The 21831-nt window shown below is 37.8% G+C and overlaps 1 protein-coding gene across 2 annotated transcripts in view; it reads right to left on the reverse strand.

The window, feature by feature from the left end:
• The window catches only part of SYT1 (synaptotagmin 1), a 332804-nt gene that overhangs the window by 111153 nt on the left and 199820 nt on the right, over positions 1–21831 (reverse strand). For both annotated transcript variants that reach the window (XM_059846865.1, XM_059846864.1), the window contains exon 4: positions 13952–14143. In XM_059846865.1, coding sequence (XP_059702848.1) covers positions 13952–14126 — 175 coding nt within the window. In that variant the 5' untranslated portion in view covers positions 14127–14143. The remainder of the gene's footprint in view (positions 1–13951; positions 14144–21831) is intronic.

The raw sequence follows: 21831 nt of genomic DNA on the forward strand, positions 1-21831 counted from the left end.
GAGATCTAGTATCTCTGCAGTGGTTTCCAAAAACTCAACCATTGAAGAGATCAAAATACCACCCCAAAATAAACCTTATTAAATAACTCTCTACTCCTAGTGTTTTGACTATGGCAAACATGAAGACTGTATCCTTTTTTATCAATAGCCCTTTTATCCCTTCATGAAAGCAGGCTCTGACAGACATACCCCTCCCAAGTGGCTAGGAGTTATTTAATTGGCCTCACATGCCTTCAAGTTGAGCCAGCTCCTGCCTGGGAACAACCTCCTGTAAGCCAGCACTGCAACCAATTTTCCTTTGGCTTCTCTCTAAACTTGGCAATGCTGTGATTTATCCTGGCTCATCTCAATTGTTGATCCTTATCTGAGGTCACACATGATTTTGCTGACATCCCGGGGTCATACACAACACACTTTCTGTCTCTCTTCTGAAAATGTTTCTTGTCCAACTCGTAGGACAACTAGCAGCAGTTAGAAAAGGCTTGAGCAGGGATGTGAGATTTCTAGATCATGGTTCAGTGCAAGCACATTCAGCATATTCAAGGAATAAAGAACTACCCCTTACAGGAGCCCTCAGACTCAAGCTAAAAAATAGCTAGTTCTTTTCTTATAACTTCTGTACATTTATTTTTATTCGTAACTTTTGTACATTAGTCCTGAAGCTACTAAAAAAATACACATCAGCATTCAGGTTTGTTTGCTAAAATGTTAGCTGAAAGCTTTCCAGTCCTTCTTAGCAAGCTTTGTGTGAAGTAGAGGGAAAAGCAGACAAATATTGGTTTACATTCATTCTTTTTCATCAAAAGTACTCTGTAGCAGACAGCCTGGAAAACAGAGCAGAGACTAGCATTGTCAGGAAGCCTTAAGTCTCTCAGCCATACATCAAAAAACATTTCAGAGGCTTTAACCCTCCTTCTTCCTCCTGTAACTGAATTCTCCACAGAAGTCACCATGGCAAAACTGTGCTTTTTTTCTGGAGAGGCAGGAGGTGTAAATGAGAGGAGAAGGTGCTGTGTGATGAGGGAACCAGGAAAAAGAAAGGAAAAGAGGCAATAGATGAAAGAGACTGAGAAGAACTGGAGATGTAAGTCACAAATTGGTTATCATTTACTTTCAGATCACAGATGTGACCTCTAATACTTACAAGTCATACATCCTGTCAACATGGTCTGCAATAGTAAATTTCAGAGTATCAGACATACTGCTGTGGAGATTGTGAAGGCATTTACTGACTGTCATTAATGGTCACCTGTCTGGTGGAAGCAAATGCTGCACATTATTGGAGAAGGAATCACTGATTATTACTTTTTTTTAGAAAAGGCAATTTTACATTCACCTAGCATCAGGACAGGATCAGATATATTTTATAGCTCTCAGTCCTCTACTCCCAAAATGTCAGTACAAACCTTTATTTTTTTTGCCTCCTAAAATATTGTGGGAAAGCAGGGAATATCAGCATTGCTTTGCAGTATCAGGACTTCTCACTGACACTTCAGTCTGCTACTGGCTCCCAACTCACATGATGACAATGCCATATGAGTAACAAACTTTTGTAATAAAACATCCTGACAGTTTTGATCTATTAAGTTATGTCTGGGAAGTGGATAGTAAGGCCACACCCCAACAACACTTTTATTTATTTTTTGTCCTATGAAGAAAGCTTGTTTTCACCTCTGACAAAAATCAAACTAAAGTAAAATCAACTTTGAAACAGAGGCATTGCAGCACCTGCCAATCTACGAAAAGTGATCCATCTTAGCATATAGGATGGATAAAAAGTATACTCCTAGCACTTTGATTCCCCTGATACCATGGGGAAGATTACACAAGTCTGCTCAAACAGAGGCACTATCAGTAGCATTGGAGTAATTTAATTTTGTCTGCAAGGAGCAAAGCACTGCTGGGGTCCAGTCAGTGAAAAAATCCTGAACCCTGTAACAGTCGGATGCTGACTTTGAAATGCTTCTTTGAAATGAGTACCACTCAATGCTGAAAGGAGGGAGGAATTAGTGAAGCATCACATGCACTCCCTGCTCATCGCCACAGCACTCTAGTACATCCACCAAAGAACTGAACTGAGCAACTGAACACCCATGGATGAGCTAAATGCAGAAGGAAGCTAAACAACATCATCTGCCAGTATGCTGGATCCCTCTCAGGCACAGAAAGTGGCACCATGGTGGCCTGCTTCCCCCTGAGCCAGTAATGCTGGGGAACAGCAGTGGTGACGTGCTGATGCAAGGGCTGCTGTACTTTGGGGGAAACATAAAACCAACATCCTCAGGTTTTTTGGTGATGAGAGATCCCCTGAGATCTTCCCTAAAAGATTGTAATGCCTTACAGCCCCATCCAACTCTCATTAAACTAAATGGAAACAACCTCAATCACATCTGTGGAAATTGGATGTTTGCTGGATTGGCTCAAGTCCCAAGTGAGGTAATTACATTCTTCCAATGGCTTCCATTGGAAAATTTCTGTGTGTGTGTGTCCCCTTCCCAAATGATCTCAAAGTAGCACTCTACTGATCATTTAAACTAAACAACTGTCCTAAAGGCTCTTTTTTTGACAACAGTCATGAAAATGTGTGCTGTGATAACACGCCATGTGAAAAGTGGGTACAGCTCTCAGCAAGCAGCCCACTAAAATCAAATGGAAGGTAAAAGAATTACACTGGTATTTATGAAGGTCTGAAAAGAAATTTGCTTCTACTACTATGTGTGTGTGACAGGTCTCTGAAATTACATTACTTGCAGAGTTACAAACTTTTAATAAAATAAGTATTTTAACTAAAATAACCACAGCAAAAGTAAAATTAATTTACGTTAAAATAAGAATCAGTGTAGCAGTTCATCAGGTAAATTACAGGCCACATTAGAAATGTTATTTACAATTTTGATCCTCCAAACCACTTGTGTGTGACAAATTTAATTTGATGCATCATTCAGGGGCTTAAAGGTTAGTACACATTTAAATATTTTACCAGACTAAACCTTTTGAGATTCTAAAACCTGCTGTGTAGCATTTCAATACCTGGACTCAGCCTGCATACCCATGCTACTCTTACTGGCTGGCTCTATCAAGTACGAATGCAATCCTATTGTCTTTTAAGTTATTTACAGGAGAGCTGCAGGTCAGTCAAGAAAAAAGACTTGAAAACAAGAAAAAAATTGTTCACCAATTTGCAGTTGTGCTGCACTGCAGGGTTCAGCTAGCTTTGCTATGCCTTTAGGGATTTGGTATCACAAATTATTTTATGTAATGGGGACGGGACACAATTCAGGAGTTTAGTCGGTTGTTTTTAAAGAGGATATATTTTCTGTTCTTTTTCTAACAGAATTACCAGGATAAATATTTGGTTCAACAGAATAAAATGCTTCTTGTCATTACAAAATCATAGACACTTTTCTGAGAAGCAGTAGTGGTGTTGGACAGATCTCTGCATTCTGAAGAATCAAAGCCCAGCTGTCAGTAGGTTCCTAACAAAAACTACCTGTTGAAACTCAAGGATCTTGCACAGTTTAAATACTTCATGCATTAACTGAATAGAAAAGAGATTGTTGTAATTAGTTTCTCTTTTCCATTTTGTCTCTTCCTTTACATATTTCTCTTGCATGCCTATTCATATAGCAAGAAGAGCATTGTGCAGGAGTATTTTTGTAGTATGCAGTCACTACTAAATAAAATAAATGCACGGCTGTTTCATAATAGTCAGGTCAATGCTGACATTCGTTCATGCTATGTTATCACTATACCCTGAGTTCAGGGAGTATTTTTTTGTCCATTGGTCCTCTCCACCCATCATTCTATTTCCCATTGTCCTGGCCACCTCACTGTCCTAAGACTTAAAACTCATCAATAAATATTTCATGAGGTAAACAAATTTAGAAACTGGTATTCTGGAATAGCTTCCTATAAAGTGATTGCTATCATTGACTTGTAATCTAAAATGCTATGCTAGGCTGAAATTTATGAATAGTCAGCTTGCCTTATCTTTGTCTGTCCTCCTTCCCTTGCTCATGCTGCATATAAATTTCAATCCATGGCATATAATGAACAAACAGACAGACAGACAAACAACTGACTCCAGGGTTGAGACCTGAAATGCCACATTCCAGCTTAAAGCACATGCTTGATGAAAACGGAGTCCTCAGGTCTTAGGAAACATGATAAAAGGAGGAATATTCCTATTTTGGAAGGAAACGAGTTTGATACTTAAAGAATATACAAGACTGAATGCTGGGTTAGCAAGTATTTTGCTTGTGATGATTTTTTCATATGAGTTTGGGCTAGGAGGAAAGTGTTAATAAATACATAAATGAAACAACACAGAAGTAAAATAGAAAATCCATTGAAATCTGGTAAAGGAAAAAAGGACCATACAACGTTAACTATGTGAAGAATGCATTTCCTCTCTACAACCAGTCTCCAGAAAAAAATCCAAGCCAAACCAACCAACCAACCAACCAAACAAACAAAAAACAACACCAAACCCGCCCCCCCCAAAAAAAAACCAACAAAAAAAACCCCAAACCCAAACCAAAACCAAAAAACTCAACCAAATAAAAAAAAAGAAAAAAAAAAAAAAAAGAAAAAAGAGACCTCCTAGTCCTGGAGGTTCCCTTCCTCTTCAAGGAGCTGACACTGCTACTCCCATGGGTCAAATAGATGGTTGTGTGGCTGCTTCAGACTGACAATAAAGGAGCTGCCAGCCAAGACTCAGGAGTATCACTCAGGCTGCAGTCTAAAATACCTTAGGCTCAAGTCTTCCTGAGACTAAAGGAAACCAAGGGACGAAGCTGGAAAACTTGGATCTGCCTTTCCTAAAGGAACAGTAAAACAGAAATGTGGGATTCATGTTGTCATATTCTGCAACCTTGTGTGAAACACTTGTTTAAGCACAAGGAGCTTTAAATACCCAGTGTTATTTGCTCATTTTGTCCAAAGACATTTCACAGCAAAATGCATATGCTGTCCTTCAGCCAGGCCTCTAGTCCAGTGAGCTCTCTTACTTTTCATCAGACTGTACATTGATAGAAGAGATTGAAACAATCACTCTCCAAATGAGAGAAATCAGGTCTCCAAGGCCAGAGAAAATGATTTAAGGCTGTGAGTCTCTCTGTTAAAAGGGCTTAGCCTTCAGGCCTTCCTAGATATCTAAATATGTGGGATCAGTACCATTGCATATACCAGTTTTTCCTTCTAGAGGAACCTGGGCCTCCTATTTCTGCGTCATTCTGAAGAGGATCAACCCATTTAACTCAGATCTGTAAATTCAACTTCTAGAGTCTGATTCTTAAAAACTAGGTGTAGAAAGCCTAATAATTTCTGGAGCTCCTTTTTAAGATGTGGGTTGAAATGCCTTTCCCATCTGAAATTATAAACTTCATCTTTCATTTTGGTGGCTTTCACTGTAATAGGAAAACAGTGCCAGCTACAGTACTGAAACATGCCCCCAGATGATATAGGGGCTGTGAGCAAATTAGGGAGCTCTCGCTGAAGTTGGTAATTAAGAGTAGATTCAGATTCTGAAATCTGCACAGGAGTAGGCAGATGGCTTGTTCAGCTGCCAGCTGGAACTCAGCCTTCATGAGGCAGTCATTCAAGTTCAGCACTACATCTTTCTATGGAGTCAGAGCAAAGTCTTCCCATACCAAGATTCTTCTGAATATTTGAGGCCACTTCCATAGCTCTTGCAAAGTGGCTGCATGTTCTGGAAGCAGTAGTGATGTTCTGATCTAGAACCATTCAAGAGCTTGCCTGACATAAAAGCCAAGACTAAGAAAGATAAAATGAATGTATGAAAGGATGCTGTGTACCTACAGTATTCCTGAGAGCTCCTCTTGGTGGTCAGCACCTTAGTTTTTCACCCACCTTGGCATATGGCACTGATGACCAGGTATTTTAATTCATGTATCAGTATTCTTGTGTCTTTCAAAAAATGTTAAACACTTAAAAAAACATACTGATCAAAGGAGGGTTATTATATATTTATAATACCTCAGAAAAGGCTTTAGTTTGGACAATTCTCAGCAGGAAACTCTCCCAGGTCTAAGGAGAATAGCTAACAATAACAACAAAGAATGGCATTTTGTTCTTCAGCTGTGCCGTCTTACAACAATTTCTCAGAATAAAAGTGGCGAGAGAATATTTTCTAGCTTGCCACAGTGCATAAGCACAAGTAGCTGAGATAAGGACTGAATATAAATTTTAACAGCAATTCCTATATTTTCACTGCACATTTAAACCATACTTTTTAAAAGAAAACCCACTAACCACAGTCATAGGTGCCTTTTATATTTTATGCTGTATATTGCTGAGAATCAATCTTTAAATGTATTCTCAGTTTTAAATTCAGAACCAATGTTCCATGAACTCTTATTTTTAAAGCAAGATTAGAAACAATTACAACTGATAATGTGTAATTCTGTAGGCACTTTATATGTAGGTAAGTTTGAAAAAGGCTAACAAAGGTTGTGTTTCTTTTATGCACACAAACACAATTGTAGTGCACTTTCTCTCACACAAAGTAATGAAATTTTAAGATACACTCCCAGAACTGGAGGTAAGCCAGCAACCATGTTCAGTTTTCTGCTTGTACACTGTATTCTCTACTCAACTTATAAGGTACTGGCACAACTTGACATATCTATAGGGCAATAAAACACCTACCATAGTAATTGTAACATATAAAATAATAATCACGGTGATGTGCTAGAGGAGACCCCTGGGGGCAGTCTGACACCCCTTGTTAAAACGCCATCACCAAACCAAAGGCAGGTGCTCACCCCCATTTCTGCTACAGATGAATTTCATCCCCTTGGCTTTAAAAGTTAATCTGAACATGGGTATTTTTGTTTTCTTATATTTACTGAAATGTTTTCAGCATCATGTGCTTTATAGGAGAGCTTGCTTCTCCTTCCCTGTCTTTCAGAATGTACAACCCAAACAAGCGGCTGTTTCTGAAAAGGGTGTTACAGACACATGCAATCAATAATGTATAATTCTGTTTGACATTGAGGTTACTTTCCCAGTGTGCTACTGGCTTAGAGACAGCATTTCTTTTCTGATGGGACAATGCATTCTCAAGGTGATGCAGAGGAGGATATGGGTTTAGCCCTGTGACAGGCTCTCCCTATCCTGGGGATGGAGAGTGCTGCAGCTGCTGCTCTGGTTCAAGCTGTAGGAATCTGCTCTTCTGATTTCTGCTTTCCTCCTTGGCTTGTCCAAGGAGCCAAGACAATGGCCAGTGTAGGAACAGGGAACTCCTTCAGACTTCAGTGCATCAGATGCATGGGTTGAGTTTGCTTTGATTGGAGGAGATAATTTCCCTGCCCACAAGCTGGGGTGTTGCAACTGCACGATCTTTAAGGTCCCTTCCAACCAAAACCATTCAATGATTTTATGTAACCTCCTGGCAAGCATGTGTGCTTGCCAGTGCTTGATCCAGCTACAGTCTGCAGCAGCAGCACTTCTAGGTCAGGCTCGAGCAGCTTGTACTTCTAACAGCCTGAGGTTCCACGCTCAGTTCTGTATGAGGATCAAACTGGCAGCTGTCATGAACCCTAAAGTTTAAGGAGAGGACACATTAAGGGAAGCACATCAGAAGGCATATGAAAATAACTCATGGATTGTAAACTGTAATAATGTGAAAAAATAAATAAATTCTACATGATAGAATCAATCATTAAAATATTGATGGAGTAAAACGCAGTGGGATCTCAGACCACATGCTATTCCTTCCAGACAAGGATTTTCATCTGCTTCGTGAGTTTTTACTTCCATTTCTCCATCCCTCAGTATGTATTTATACATTTGGGATTTAAAAACTGTATTTTCAGGATTCCTCATTTAAAGCAAAATCTGCTGGACCCCTAGAAATAATCACAGCTTTTTCATATCATGAGTTTATACAATAACAACAGTTGAACTGTTTTTCTCATGATATTTGTGTCTTCTGGATGTGTGTGGGCAGTATTTTCAAGTTTTCTCTATCAGCAGAAGATCTAGAAATTTTATTTAACATTAAAAAAAAAAAGAAATTAAGCTCTCATCTACACTCTGGGACTGGGGCATTCAGGGAAAAAACAAAGTAATCTGATATTTGCATTTAAATTGCTATATTTAGAAATAATGGAGTTTTTTCCCCCCATCTAATATTGTACTGTAATAGCTCTGTCTTGTACTTCTGTGCTCCAAAATAAATCCTTACTTCTGATTTTCCCTGTTTCTTCTGCAGTGTAAAGCTGTATGTATTAGCTTGGCACAAGTAGCTGTGAATGATTTTATGACAGGAAGGGAGACAAGAAGACGAAGTCATGCCGTCCCACTTCCTCCAGCACTGCTCCTTAGTCTTCCCTGAACATTAAGAAACTTCTTTATCTTCTCTGAATCTCTCCATACAAACATTCTTTGCCAAGATACCCAAATGGAGCTTGCCAATGTCTGACTGGTCCTAAGATGAGAACTCTGCTGATTGTTTTGCTGATTGTTTCTGGCTAAACTAAGATATTAGGCAATGACTAACACTGGTATGTTCTGTGAAAATATAAATCAGAGCTATTGCAAACTTTATTCTGATTTTTTGGTATTCATACAATATTAATCCAGTTTCTAAATCTGAAAGCATTCTATTATCAACATGAATTTAGAAAATAATGTGTCATCTCCTCCCTGTACCAGTTACACCTGTGCTCCAGGAACCATTAGGAGAAGCCTAATGAATTTATTTTCTGCAAATGATTAAGCAGTCAGCTTATAGCAATTAAATTTCAGAAAGACCCCATGGATAAAATCCTCAGTTTTCTAGGAACAGACTTAATCTGGTAAAAACTCCTAGATAATCTTGATGCCACATATGAATGAAAAATTAAGAAATTAACTTTACTGTCATTTTGTAGAGGGCAATAAGCACTGTTAATACATCTCAGCTGGTCAATCAAGAAAGGCAGAAGGGCAAAATAGCAGAGACCAGCAGGGAGAAAGAAATGATGGGATATGTCTAAGATGACTGCTGAATGATGAAATTTTGACTTAAATGGGTAAATATATAAATCCAGAATGAACTTATTTATTAATTTATTTGCTAAATTATACAAATACAACTTGGTAGTCAGCTTACTAAGACATTATTTAGAATTAAACCAGACCTGAGTCTTACAGTTATTTTTACATTTTTTGTTACAGTTCTCTCTACAGCTTCCAGTCCCATTTTGTTTTGACAGTTATTCTCTAGTCCAAGGAGAGGGAAATAAAATTTTTTCTGGAAACAGAATGTGAGAGAAGTCTGCACAGAATATCAGGTTTTAGCCTGAATTATCACAGAGATTTGAGCCTGTGGTTTTGTGGGATTAGCAGTCAGTTGTACAAGATGAATCAAATTCAGGGCTTTTGAGCACCAGCATCTGAGCCCAAATGGAGTGGCAAGCCAGCCAAACATTTCAGAGTAGGGTTTGTATAGAAATGTAACTTTTTATATAATTACAATGTAAGGCAGCAAATATGCAATATCTTTCTATTATAGAGGTAATGACACTATCCTGGATTCAATGCAATCAGCTATTATAGCTGTTCCAGATTTTACCACGAGCATTAACAGCACATCATTATTCAATCAGATGCATGCTGTAATTTTATTGGATTTTTGCTGTCTTGTTTACTGGCAAAATGAGGTCTCCTGTTCATACAGGAATGTGCCATTAGAAAACATATCAACATCACTTTGATTCTAAAATTATTAAGTAAACTAATGGTAATTTATGTCAATTTTTATTTGTGTATGGTTAGTATCAGTATCTTGATATTTAAAGTCTCCACCCAAACGCTGTTGCTGCCATTACCACAGTCTTGTTTTCAGAAGAGTAAGTGCTGTTTTATCTGCTCTGTTTCTCCCCTTTTTTCAGTTGCTGGATTTACTATATATAAAATGCAAAATGTAAAAGCAGAGATGGTGCCTTTTTTCACCTTCTGGTAAACAGATTAAAAATTCTGCAGATTAAAGATAAATGGGGATTGAAAGTATAAGAACCAATTAAGTAACAGTGACATTTATACACAGTTCAGTTCTGGAAAAACAACTGTACTGTGATTATGCAAATCAGCCACTCACAACCAAAATGCAGGGATTTACATAACGAAGAAAAAAATTCCTCACAGTTATGGCTCAGTAACTTACTGGGTTCTTGCACTTTAATTGTATGACTCACTGTAATAAAATTATCCTACTTGCTTTATCCAGAGTGAAATGTATGTTAGGACATTGCCATTCTGAATGATGTGTGTGCTTTTGGAAGCCTACTTTCTCCTGTCACAAAATGTGGTGTATGCTCTATTTTAAAGAGATACAAATCAAGAAAAAATCTCCAGATTTTCTGCTTGTACGAACAAAAATTTTAATCTCATTTACAAACTGCATTACTGTTCTTGAAATAAATGTATACTGATACAAAAAGTATCAGTACTTTCTTTTTCTTGGAACTTTTATTTCCTCGTTCTATTAAATGAATTTTTTTTTAATAAGACTTATCTTGTGCATATATCACAGAAGAAAACACCAGTATAATTTAAATTGCAATAATTTAAATTGATTTTATCTTGTAATTTTGCAAAGTAAACTTCTAATGGGAATCCTGATATCTTCAGTTAGTTGGCATGTTTAGACTATTTAACTTCTAACATCTGTGTGTTCTACAAAACTTAGTACTTAAAAAAATGAATCTTCTATTTTAAGCTACATGGAAGGAACAGTATTTATTCAGCTGGATGTAGTTTGATGTACATTTTTTTTTGTTTTCATGTATTCCATGAAAAGAATGTTGTAATTTTTATTTTTAATATAAGCATGACTGATACCATATAATTTCTAAGATAAAACAGAAAGAGAAGACTACATAAATTAGGCCCTACTATGGCTTGGCTTTTTTAGCACTCGAAGCAAGTTGATTGCAGGTGAGCTTTTTCACAATACTTTACCCTATTATATGTACATCCACTACATCATGACAGCTTATTTTCCATCTGCAGACATCACAGGCAGAGGCAACTATGTGGGGATGAACACGAAATCTTTGGAAGTGAAAATGATAAAGCACAGGAACAAAAAAAGAACCTTGCCCTCCATCTGAAAAGATTAGAGAACTTGCTGACTATGAGATTCCACTGCCAAGTGGAGGACTCAAATCAGGTCCTCAGTTTGAATCTACCAGAGGAAAAACCTGGTCCATGGTCTTGGGAGTGTTCTTAGACTTCCAAGCATCTCTGCTGTCCCAATGGGGCCCATGCACCATATTTACTCTCTCTCACACAGCAAGAAATTTCCAAAGAGGCACTATACAAACAATTTGGTTTGTACTAATTTACATTCTGCTCTGATTTAAGAGAGATTCTAAAATAAAAATTGCAGCCAGCTGTAAGAGGTAAGTCCTGAAAACCTTTCTAGCACAATTACATTTTTTTGTAATAGGCTGAAAACACCATGCTGACAAACTTCCCACTGGCATAAACTGAACAACTCATGAGAAAATGCTATAATCTTCCAACAGGGAAATGAGGTCTCCTCTGCCCTCCCATCCCCAGTATTCTTTTAGACAGCCTAATTAAACTTACTTGTTTTGTGTTTATGTTAGTTTATAAATGAAAAATACATACAGATTTGTAAATGAAAAATACATGCAGACGTGTGGTCCCTTCCTGTAGGATTCATTATTGAGGAAAACGGGCAAAAGGAAGTTATTTGGAATATAAAATGCTCAAAATGTCAATGGCACTAATTCATACTAGTATTTCAAAAGCATCCCCACACAAGTCCCTTGCCCCTCTGCAGTACAATGAACATTCAGCTTTCTTCTTGAAATGGCAAAATCCCCCCAGTGTAGTAGAAAGCAACACTAAATAGCCCCAGCATTTGATAGAGGTCCTGGGAAGATCCAATCACATCTTCAGCCTCTCTAGTAAGAGCAGACAATGGCATGGGATTTGTGACTACCTTAGGTTCATTTCTCCAGGACAACAGTACTACATGATGTTGGATAAGAGACCAGATTTCTAAGATGGCGGCAATAAATTCTGGTGTCACTATCAGCATTAGGTATCTTATTTTATAAATAACATCATGTATTTCAGAAGAAATAAGATTTGTCTTATGACATAATACACTTTTCTAAGTAAGCACTTTCATTATGCAACAGTAGGGGCTTTTTTCTTTTTTCTCTCATTAAAAGATAACAGAAGTTTTATTCAGTTCAGCTTGAAAAGACTCTCCAGATTGGACTTTCTACTTGTTTTGTTGTGGTTTTAAAAAAGTATGCAGCGGGGCATTCGAAGTTTCTCTCTATCCACAAACCTTTTCCTACGCCTACCAATTACAGAGTTCCTCAGACTGGAAGCCATTCATGCCTTTGTGAAGTTTAAAAATAAGAGGCTATTTCCATAAAAGTCTCACCTATGTTATTTACATAGCGTGCTGAGACAAAAATTACAAGACAAATGTTTCAAATTCTGACTGTTTTTCCCTCAATGTCTTTTCTTTTAATTTTTCCTTTTTTTTCTTTTTATTCCTGTATTTTTGTATTTTTGTTCTTTAGTTTTGATTTCCCATGACATCATTAGACAATTTCATTTCACTATGGTCTGCATTGGACTGCACAGATCACCAAAATAATGGCACACAAACTTCTTACCTCTATAGCACCTTAATTCTTGCAAGTGACAATTTTGAGTGACAGAGCAAAGCTGTTTGCTATCAATTTTTCAAAAACTGCATCTGCCACATTGCCAAGATTCATTTAGAGATAAAAAAAATGATTAATATTCTAATTTGTTATCTGACTTTATCAGTCACAGAACATTTCTTTACACAAAGGATAGTCTTCTAAAAATGAAAACTCTTACATATGTTTAAATACTTCCCGGGAAATATTTTACATTTACTTTTTCTTGTAAAGAAGAAGTTATTACAGATTGAATTACTTTCTAATGCTTGCTACTAAGACACACACAGAGCCTTCCCCTTCTTGTCTATAAAAGTGCCAAAATGATCTGCTGGTAGCATTAGGTAATTTTTCTGTCAGCAACAGAAAGGATTTTTTCAGTATTATATGAAATGCCATTGACAATATTGATTTAGTCCTATATTTGATACCAGTGTATGTATAGTAGAACGTACCAGACAGATCCAAGAACCCCAGGATTATAAACAACAGCACAAAGTTAATGCTTGTATTTTTTTTCAAATGTGAACAAATTGAGGCCTCAACTTTGAGTCAACACTTTCTGGCATCAGAGATCAAAAGAGCCCTGCTGACTTTAGTTCTAATAACTTCATAGAAATATACATTTATACTTTCACATTTTCAGTATAAGTACATGAACTGGTGCAAACAGCATTCAGTGGCTGATCTGCTAGAAAACCTAGTGGGAAAAGCACAGCTATCTTCACACATTACAGATGTATTATCTGTTTTCTTGTTAAAACTCAATTTTCACATTTCTTTCAACATTTTCTAATCTCCAAAGATGCAAAGCTTCCTTGTTTTCTCAATATGTGTGAGTTCTGGCCAAATATTGCTTTAAGGCAATATGGCCATGTACATTTGTCACAAACATGAAACCTTAAGTGTTACTGATAGGAAACATTTTACTTATTGGCCCCACAGCCACAGTAGCGGCTGAAGTTCTCTAGTTTCAGTTTTAATGATCCAGCAGCAATTTATCAGTAAAAATCACCAAACTAATCTGACATACCAAGAATAGACATAAATTAAAATTCAGTTGGACTCTATTTTTTTTCTACTTCAGTTAACTTTGAGGAACTTACAAAACCAGTCTAATCTTATGATTTTTCCAGCTTTGACTAGAAAACATTTAGTATGCTGTCTAAATAAATGTCAAAGAAGAAAATGTCAAATTAAATCTAATCTGCCAACAGAAGCTTTTTCATCAATCAAGTTTTACTTACGTGGAATTTTGTTCAGTTCATTCATGAACTTCTCTTTTAGCTTAGAAAATGCATCTTCTTTTCCTCCTCCTCCTCCTCCTGGACTGGCTGGCTCAGTGACATTACTTGGAGGGGCTGCTGCTACTGTGGTTGCTGGCGGTGCTGCCAGGGCCTCGTGATGACTTTCACTCACCATTTTAACTCCTGGGTAAGCTGTTTGAATAATAATAAAAACAAAAACACAACAAAAAACCAAAAGGTAATATAATTGAAATGTATCTCTCATCAAGAAATAAATAAATAGGCAGAATATCACTTGGTTCTCATGCTTACTGGGTAAATATTACTTCATTTGCATATAGTTTCAGGTTCTTCATAAAATATTTATTAGACAAGAGAAAAAAGTATCTTGAAGGGTTAATTTCAGCCAGAATAATTTTATGACTTAGAGCACTTTTCCAATGGTTTGCATTTTAAAAGTGATAAATTTGAAACCTCAAAATTGCTGTAAAAATCTCATACAGATTTACATTTTCTCTTCAGTTTGAAAGCATAAGCAAATTGGGTAATAAATGCTCCCTATGTGCAAATTTCAATGTATTTACATAATTATTTTTCTGTGAGAATTAGAGGTGTGGATCACGGACAGAGTTTCTACATATGAAAAAAATAAGGTGATAAGGGCATAATAAAAACACTTTGTGATTTCCTGTCAAACTAATAACCTATTGTTTCCTATTTAAAACTGTGTATTAAATAGAAAGTTATTTGTATGCATTTTTATCTTCACTACGTGAAGACAATTTTCCTTCCAGTTATTTTGTGTGACACTTGCTACCGACAACATTCTCTTAAATTATTCAGATGCCTTACTGTGTTCATGAAAACATAACATCTGTAGGGAGTCTAAATGCAGCCATTTTGAAATATCCATGAGGCTGTCACAAGCATAATCCCACATCAGCATATTTTTAATTTCATGCTGTTTAATGGGCATTTTGGATAACCTTTATTTGAGTGGATTACTGTGTTGGGTGTGTGTGGCCAGGCATCTGTGAGAAGCTGCCAGAAGCCTCTCCCATGTCCCACTGAGCCAATACCAGGCAGCCCCTGGATGGACTCACTGCTGACCAAGGTGAGCCATCAGCAATGGTGGTAGCACCTCTGGGATAACAGATTTAAGAAGGGAAAATACTGCTGGACACCTGGGAAAGAGGAGTGAGAACATGTGAGAGGAGCAGCTCTGCAGACACCAAGGTCAGGGCAGAAGGATGGGCAGGAGGTGCCCCAGGCACTGGAGCAGAGATTTCCCTGCAGCCCATGGTGCAGCCCATGGTGGGGCAGGATGTGATCCTGCAGTCCATGGAGGTCCATGGAGGAACAGAGATCCACCTGCAGTCTGTGGAGGACCCCACACTGGAGCAGGTGGAGGCCTGAAGGGGGCTGTGACCCTGTGGGAAACCTGTGCTGGAGCAGGGTCCTGGCAGGAGCTGTGGCCCCAGGGAGAGAGGATCCCACACTGAGCAGATTTGCTGGCAGGACTGGTGACCCCATGGAGGACCCACTCTGGAGCAGTGTGCTCCTGAAGGACTGCACCCTGAGGGAGGGACCATGCTGGAGCAGTTTGTGAAGAGCTATACCCTATGAGAAGGACTCAAATTAGAGAAGTTTGTGGAGGCAGAGATCCCACACTGGACCAGAGAAAGTGGGTGAGGATTCCTCCCCCGAAGAGGAGGGAGGGCAGAGACAATGTGTGACAGACTGACTGCAACCACCATTCCCCCTTCCCCTGCACTGCTGAGGAAATCCAGAGTGAAGTTAAGCCCTGGAAGATGGGAGGGGGGAGGGAAGCTGTTTCACATTTGGTTTCATTTCTCAATATCCTACTTTGCTTTGATTGGTAATAAATTAAGCCAATTTCCCTAATTCAGGTCCGGTTTGACTGTGACAGCAATGGGTGACTGATGTCTCCCTGCTCTTATCTTGATCTAGGAGCCTTTGGTTGTATTTTCTCTCCACTGCCCAGATGAGAAGAGGAGGGATAGAGCAGCTTTTTCTGGCACCCAGTCAGGGTCAGCCTACCACAGTCACATAGCAATGAATTTTGGGATAAAGATGAGAAGATATGACAGAAATTCCTGCAACACAGGAAGGCTAGCTGAAAAGTTTATTCAGGTTTTGAAAACATTGTTCTGATTTTCTGCTGCATCATAAATATCACTGATCTGAATAATTTCAGAAAACAGAGGGAGAAAGGGTTTGAAAAGTAACAAACATTCATTATTGCTCCGAGTGTACAATGGCTCTCAGCCTCAAAAGACATTTGGCCTTTGAGCTTTTCCTGAGAAATTTAAACATCAGCATAGGAACAAAACACAACACATCAAAACTGAAGGGACATAAGAGCACCTGAGTGCATGCAATATGATCAATCATGACCTTTCTTGTCTTACATGATTGTTTTCATGGATGTTGCTAAGTGCTCAAATCACTAAATCAAGAGGAGAATTGGTTTTTTGTCCTTCAGCTTCAGTTCTATGAGTCTGCAGTCATGAAGACCTGCAGGCACAGGCCTGACTGCAGGCAGAATGAACTTTTTGAAATCATCCTCACCATTCCTATCATTAAACAGGGGTTTGCACACAGGACTAGTCTGGAATACAAAAGCCATTCTCCAATACTGCTGTATGATGAAAAACATTTTAACAAAATAGGGGGTTGGTATTGCTCAATTTGGTGAATATTTTGTAGCAATTTTATTGATGCAGCAGTGAATGAAGTGGTATTCTCTGCCTTCCCATCACTTCTGTCCTTGCTCTCAGGTCCCTAGCCTAACATAAAATCATGTTGATGTTGACACAGAATATGTATACAATACATCTCTATAAATATTTCATAAGCACGTGGTCTTAACTATGTCCCTGCAACAACACGGGAGCAGTTCACTATCAAAAGCAGACCAATGTCGATGGAAGGATTCCAGTGAATATTCATAAATTTGGCTCAAGCCCGAGATATCTGTATTTCCCCAACTGCCTCACAAAACAACCAAAAAAATCAAGTAGTACATAATTTTGGTAACAAATAAAATGCCAGCTATTCCAGACTGAGACTTTTTCCATATGCTCTGATGAATGCCAAATACTATGAAGCAAAGCATGCAGAGTCATAAGCTGAAAACACTAGTGCTGTTTTATGTTGTAGCATTTTGTCAATGAATGTCAGTTAAATCAGAAGGAAAGTTGTAGATCATAATTAAATCAAAATTAAATTGCTTAATTAGAATATATTGCTTAATTATTTCAGGCCTGGCAGTTGACTATTTTATTTAGCAATGGAAGACACAATTTGCAGTGACGACTTTCAGCTAATTAAAAATTAAGGCAAATGTAATTTATTTGCTTCTAGATTTTGAACTATATTTTGAAAATATATTGGAAGAACAAATTTGAGGCATTACACTTTGATTTACTTAAAATGAGGAAAGCTCAACAAAACAGACTATTCCTGTGATGTCCAGGAAAATCCTCAGTAGATTCCTCGGGCAGTTAGAGGTCACTACGTCTAATGAGGCATGCACAAATGGTTTCAGACTTGCCACAGAATCTTTGACCTTTACATGCCAATGACACTGTCCTGATATTTCAAAAAGGTGTGAAGGGGCTGAAAAAGAATCTTGACTTAGAAAAAGCTTTCTGCATGTGCCCACTTGCTCATAACACCTGACAGCTTTCTTAAGTGCAATGCTACAGCTTTCCACACTAATGGTATAAACACTGTGGTAGTGTTAGAGACTGTGAATATAGAATAATTAGATTTAATTGGCCTTTTTAAAAAAAGGGGTTACTTGAATGCTGCAGTGCATCACTGAAGGTAAAGATCTACAAATCACTAGCAGATTATCTGCCATTTATGAAATGGTAGTGGCAAGCAAAAAAATTCTTGTGAGTTAAAAAATGAAATGTCATTTCACTCAACTATGATTTTCAGTTCAATGTTCACTGCAATGTTTAAAGTGCTATGTATGTTTCATGTGCAACACCCAGTCATAATAAGAGTACATTTTTAATTGTAGAGAAAATTACAGTTTAACTTCCATGCTTCTATAAAATGTAGCACAGACTATATTTTCTGACCATGTCAATTCTTTGGCATACCACTGCCCATTCACTGCCAGTAGTGCCATATAGCCATTGTAAGACGTAAAATGACACAATGGACAAACACATGGCATACTTCAAAGTAATGCTTGTCTATTCAGAAGTAGGGATGTGTTGACTGAAAATCCAGCTGAACCCTTGAGAAGACCAGGCACTTCGAGCTTTACTGCTCCCTATGCAAGAATAACTCTGACAAGCATGAATTATCAGCTCAAATTTCTACATAATTTCAACATAATTTCTTCTGAAAATGAAGCACTTGAGAAATGCACATATACATGCTGGAGAGTTGTAAGAAGCAAGGGATTTTGTTATGGAGGTACAAAGCACTGGCTGACTGCCCTAGTATGTGCTGGTATGGATCCTGATGGAGAGAGTGCCATTGGAAAGCACCTCTTAAGAAAACTGTAAAGCAGCAATGTCTCTTAGGAGAAGAGTAAAGAGGCAGAAAACTTCAGACATGGATGAACTGAACAGAGCATTGAATAGATTCTGGAAATCACACTGAAAGAATGTGCTTACAGGTAACAGTCTGCAAACATTCTGGCATATGCAAAGTAAGATGTGGACAACTTGGGAAGACTAATCTCATGGGAAGTTTTAAACTTTTTTTAAAAATAAACTGAATAATCAGAAAATAATGAGAACTCTGTGGGATGTCCACATTGATTCACAAAGAAGGGGGATTTTCTGGAATGAGCAAAACTTAAGAACCATGTATCACCTCCTGGAAAAAACATGAGGAAAATTATGATAGTCTTACCAAAAAAATGAAAAGAATAAAATGCCAAAGGGCAGGAAAGTTAATTGGTGTGTTTCTATGTGGTTAAATTACAGTAGGTGTACCACAGAAGCTGCTAAATACATAATCTTATAGGTGTGAAATCAGCGAAATTCTTTCTACATGGTGGATTTCAGAAAATTTATATTTGCTCATTTCTCCTCTTATCTGCTGAATCCAAGCTGCATGCAGTGAGACAGTAAACAGGTCAGGCATCCCATGCTGACCAAATAATTTCCTCCCAATGAGAAATTTTCTGGAAAGTGTCCTTTTACTTTACTGCCTCTCTTTTTTTTTTTGCCATACTAAAAATTAAAATTAGTGAAATTATTTAAAGCATACAACTATAGTGTTGCTATGAGTAGTTTAAGTTTTCAGAAGTAATTGTCATTATTCTTTCAATGTTTAATGCTGCAGCTGTAGTAGAGCTATTGACTATATTCAAGATGTAAATTGGGATCTATACTGTTAAATGGTATTTCCTGGAAAGCTTATCTTTTCAGCATACAAAATATGTTCAGCTCAGCAGTCACATCCAATGTAATGGATGTAATGTAATAACAAAACTTCTCCAAGAAAGAAGAAAAATCTCACAGTTGTGTCCCTCGATCATTTTTGTTTACAGCACCTGAGCACTGAAAGAAAAAGCAAGTATTAGCTTTTAGTGCCAGTACACCCTGGGTAAGAATGCAGTATTGCCAGAGAAACGTTTGCACCACATTGACAATACACCTCATTCCACTAGAGTGTTTTTGATGAAATTAATTAATCAGAAGATGGGATCATTAGCGGAATGTTTAAAGGTACCTACAATAAAGGATCTCTTCTTAGATTTAAGCATTTTGAGATGTTAATAATACATTTTTTGCTCATTCATCTTCCTACTAACGAAATAGGTTCTCTTTGTAACTTCAGTAAAGGACAGTTATTTTAAAAGACAAGCTCAGAAAAGAGACTTTCCTGGCCTTTTATGAAGATAAGACTGTAAGTACATTTTCAGAAGAATGGAAGGTCCTGGTAAAGATGTATCAAAACAGCCTTTTCATGACTACCACAAAGGTTTACAATGCAATCCAGATTTAGTACTGCTTTAGAGAAGGTACATGAAAGGCCAACAGTTCATGGGGGGAAAAAAAGTTCTGATGAAGAACCTTGGTGTCGGAATTCAGGTGTCCTCTCTGTGCTTCTACCAAGGCACAAGACATGTCCCAGCAACATCCCTACCTGCCCCAGAGAGATCCCTGCACCTCTTTCAGTGGAAAAGAGACACTTCTGCTGCTGTTTATGAAACATGGCCTGACACCTCCCAGACGCCATCCGTATATCAGCTCTTCAACACTGCTTTCCAATGCTTGCTACTAACACCACAGCAATATCAACTGCCTGAATGAACTGAATAACAAGACAAAGCACCTAAATCCTTCCCCCAAAGCCTATGACCACGTTATTGCTCAGTTTTATAAATGCCCATGTCCTCATGTCCTGCCAAAGGAGCAGGCTGGAGGAGCACAGTGTTGTAGACAAACAGAACTGTGAGATGGTGAGCCAGGGGTGGTGAGAATCCCAATACATGGAGGGGGAGACATCTGAGCCAAAGTTTAAGCAAGTGTGGGGGAAGAACAGCAGTCACATACCAAGTTAGGCAGAAGTACTGCAACCTCAAAGCAGCAAAGAGAAGGAGAGCTTGGCAGAAATATTTTTTGACACTTAGCAAAAACTTTTAAGTTTTGATGCTGACAGTTATCTACAGCACATTCCTGGACCAGGAGACAAATCTTCCCATTATTAGACATGAGCTCCATATCAGTCTCCAGAATTCACTTAAAATAGGTACAAATATTTTTAGAAAAACATCTGAAAGACAACAAATTGATGGCCAAATATAACTTAATTCTCATGAGAAAGTGATATATTCTCAGATTTCCAGTCTAACATTCATACAGCAAACCTATTATTTGAATATAAGTTGTATCAAAATAATAGCCAAGTTTCTGTGTACTCTTCTCAGCCTACTTCACTTTTTCAGTATATCTGATAAATCTAGAAAATATGAAGAATAAGCATAGAATAGTTTACAGTTCTCTGTTACAATAAAACCATTTTATTTAATTGAAATCATTATAATGGAGCATTTTATGTCTAAGCATGTTTCAAAGCTAACCATATAATGTCACAGAAAACAGTTTGTCTAGGGACAGCAAATCACCTGCAAATTTTTGGGAGGGATATGGACACTGTGAGCACTGGAGAAAGACAAATTCTTCAGTCCACAGCACAAGGTGCAGGCTTCTCTTTCAGCTCACTCATCTATTAAATATGGCAGAATTGTTTGAAGTCCAAGGCTCTGAAATATCTTACACTAAAGCCTGTGGAAGAGAAACTTTTTCTCGAATTTTCAGGAAGCACCAGAGTCTGATATGCAATCTATGAAAATCTAATCACTATATTTTGGAGTACCAAGCTATGCAAGGTGGCATTTTCAGACTCACTCCTTAAACTGTTAATAAGACCACAATTAATTTAACTGAGACCAGTGAAGTTGAGACTATTTTCTTTCCAGCTAAAAGCCATAATTTTTTGACTGCACTTCAAACTTCTGCTCCTGCAATGCAGAAGAGCACATGGGAGCCAGATAATTCACAGCAGTTACAGAGAAACATCTCTAGGTCACATTGCAAAGTAAGTCAGAAGCACTGGGTCCCTTACACAGATTCACTACATAAATGCCTGACCATGTTCTGAAACTTTTATTTTCCTCTAAGTATATGATATTTCTTGGTCATGTGCTTCCTTTGATATTTAGAGGTAACGGGGATAGAGAGAGCCCTGTGTCTCTGGTTGTTGATGTTATTGTCATGTTTCAGCAGCAGTGAAGTTACCTGTCAAAGCTTCACAGTATGTATAATTTAAACCCTCTGTCTTCATCTACTAGAGCAATTGCTGCTTTAAAATGTCTGAGC

This window comes from Haemorhous mexicanus, chromosome 5 (genome assembly GCF_027477595.1).
Source record: "Haemorhous mexicanus isolate bHaeMex1 chromosome 5, bHaeMex1.pri, whole genome shotgun sequence".
NCBI classification, from domain to species: Eukaryota; Metazoa; Chordata; class Aves; order Passeriformes; family Fringillidae; genus Haemorhous; species Haemorhous mexicanus.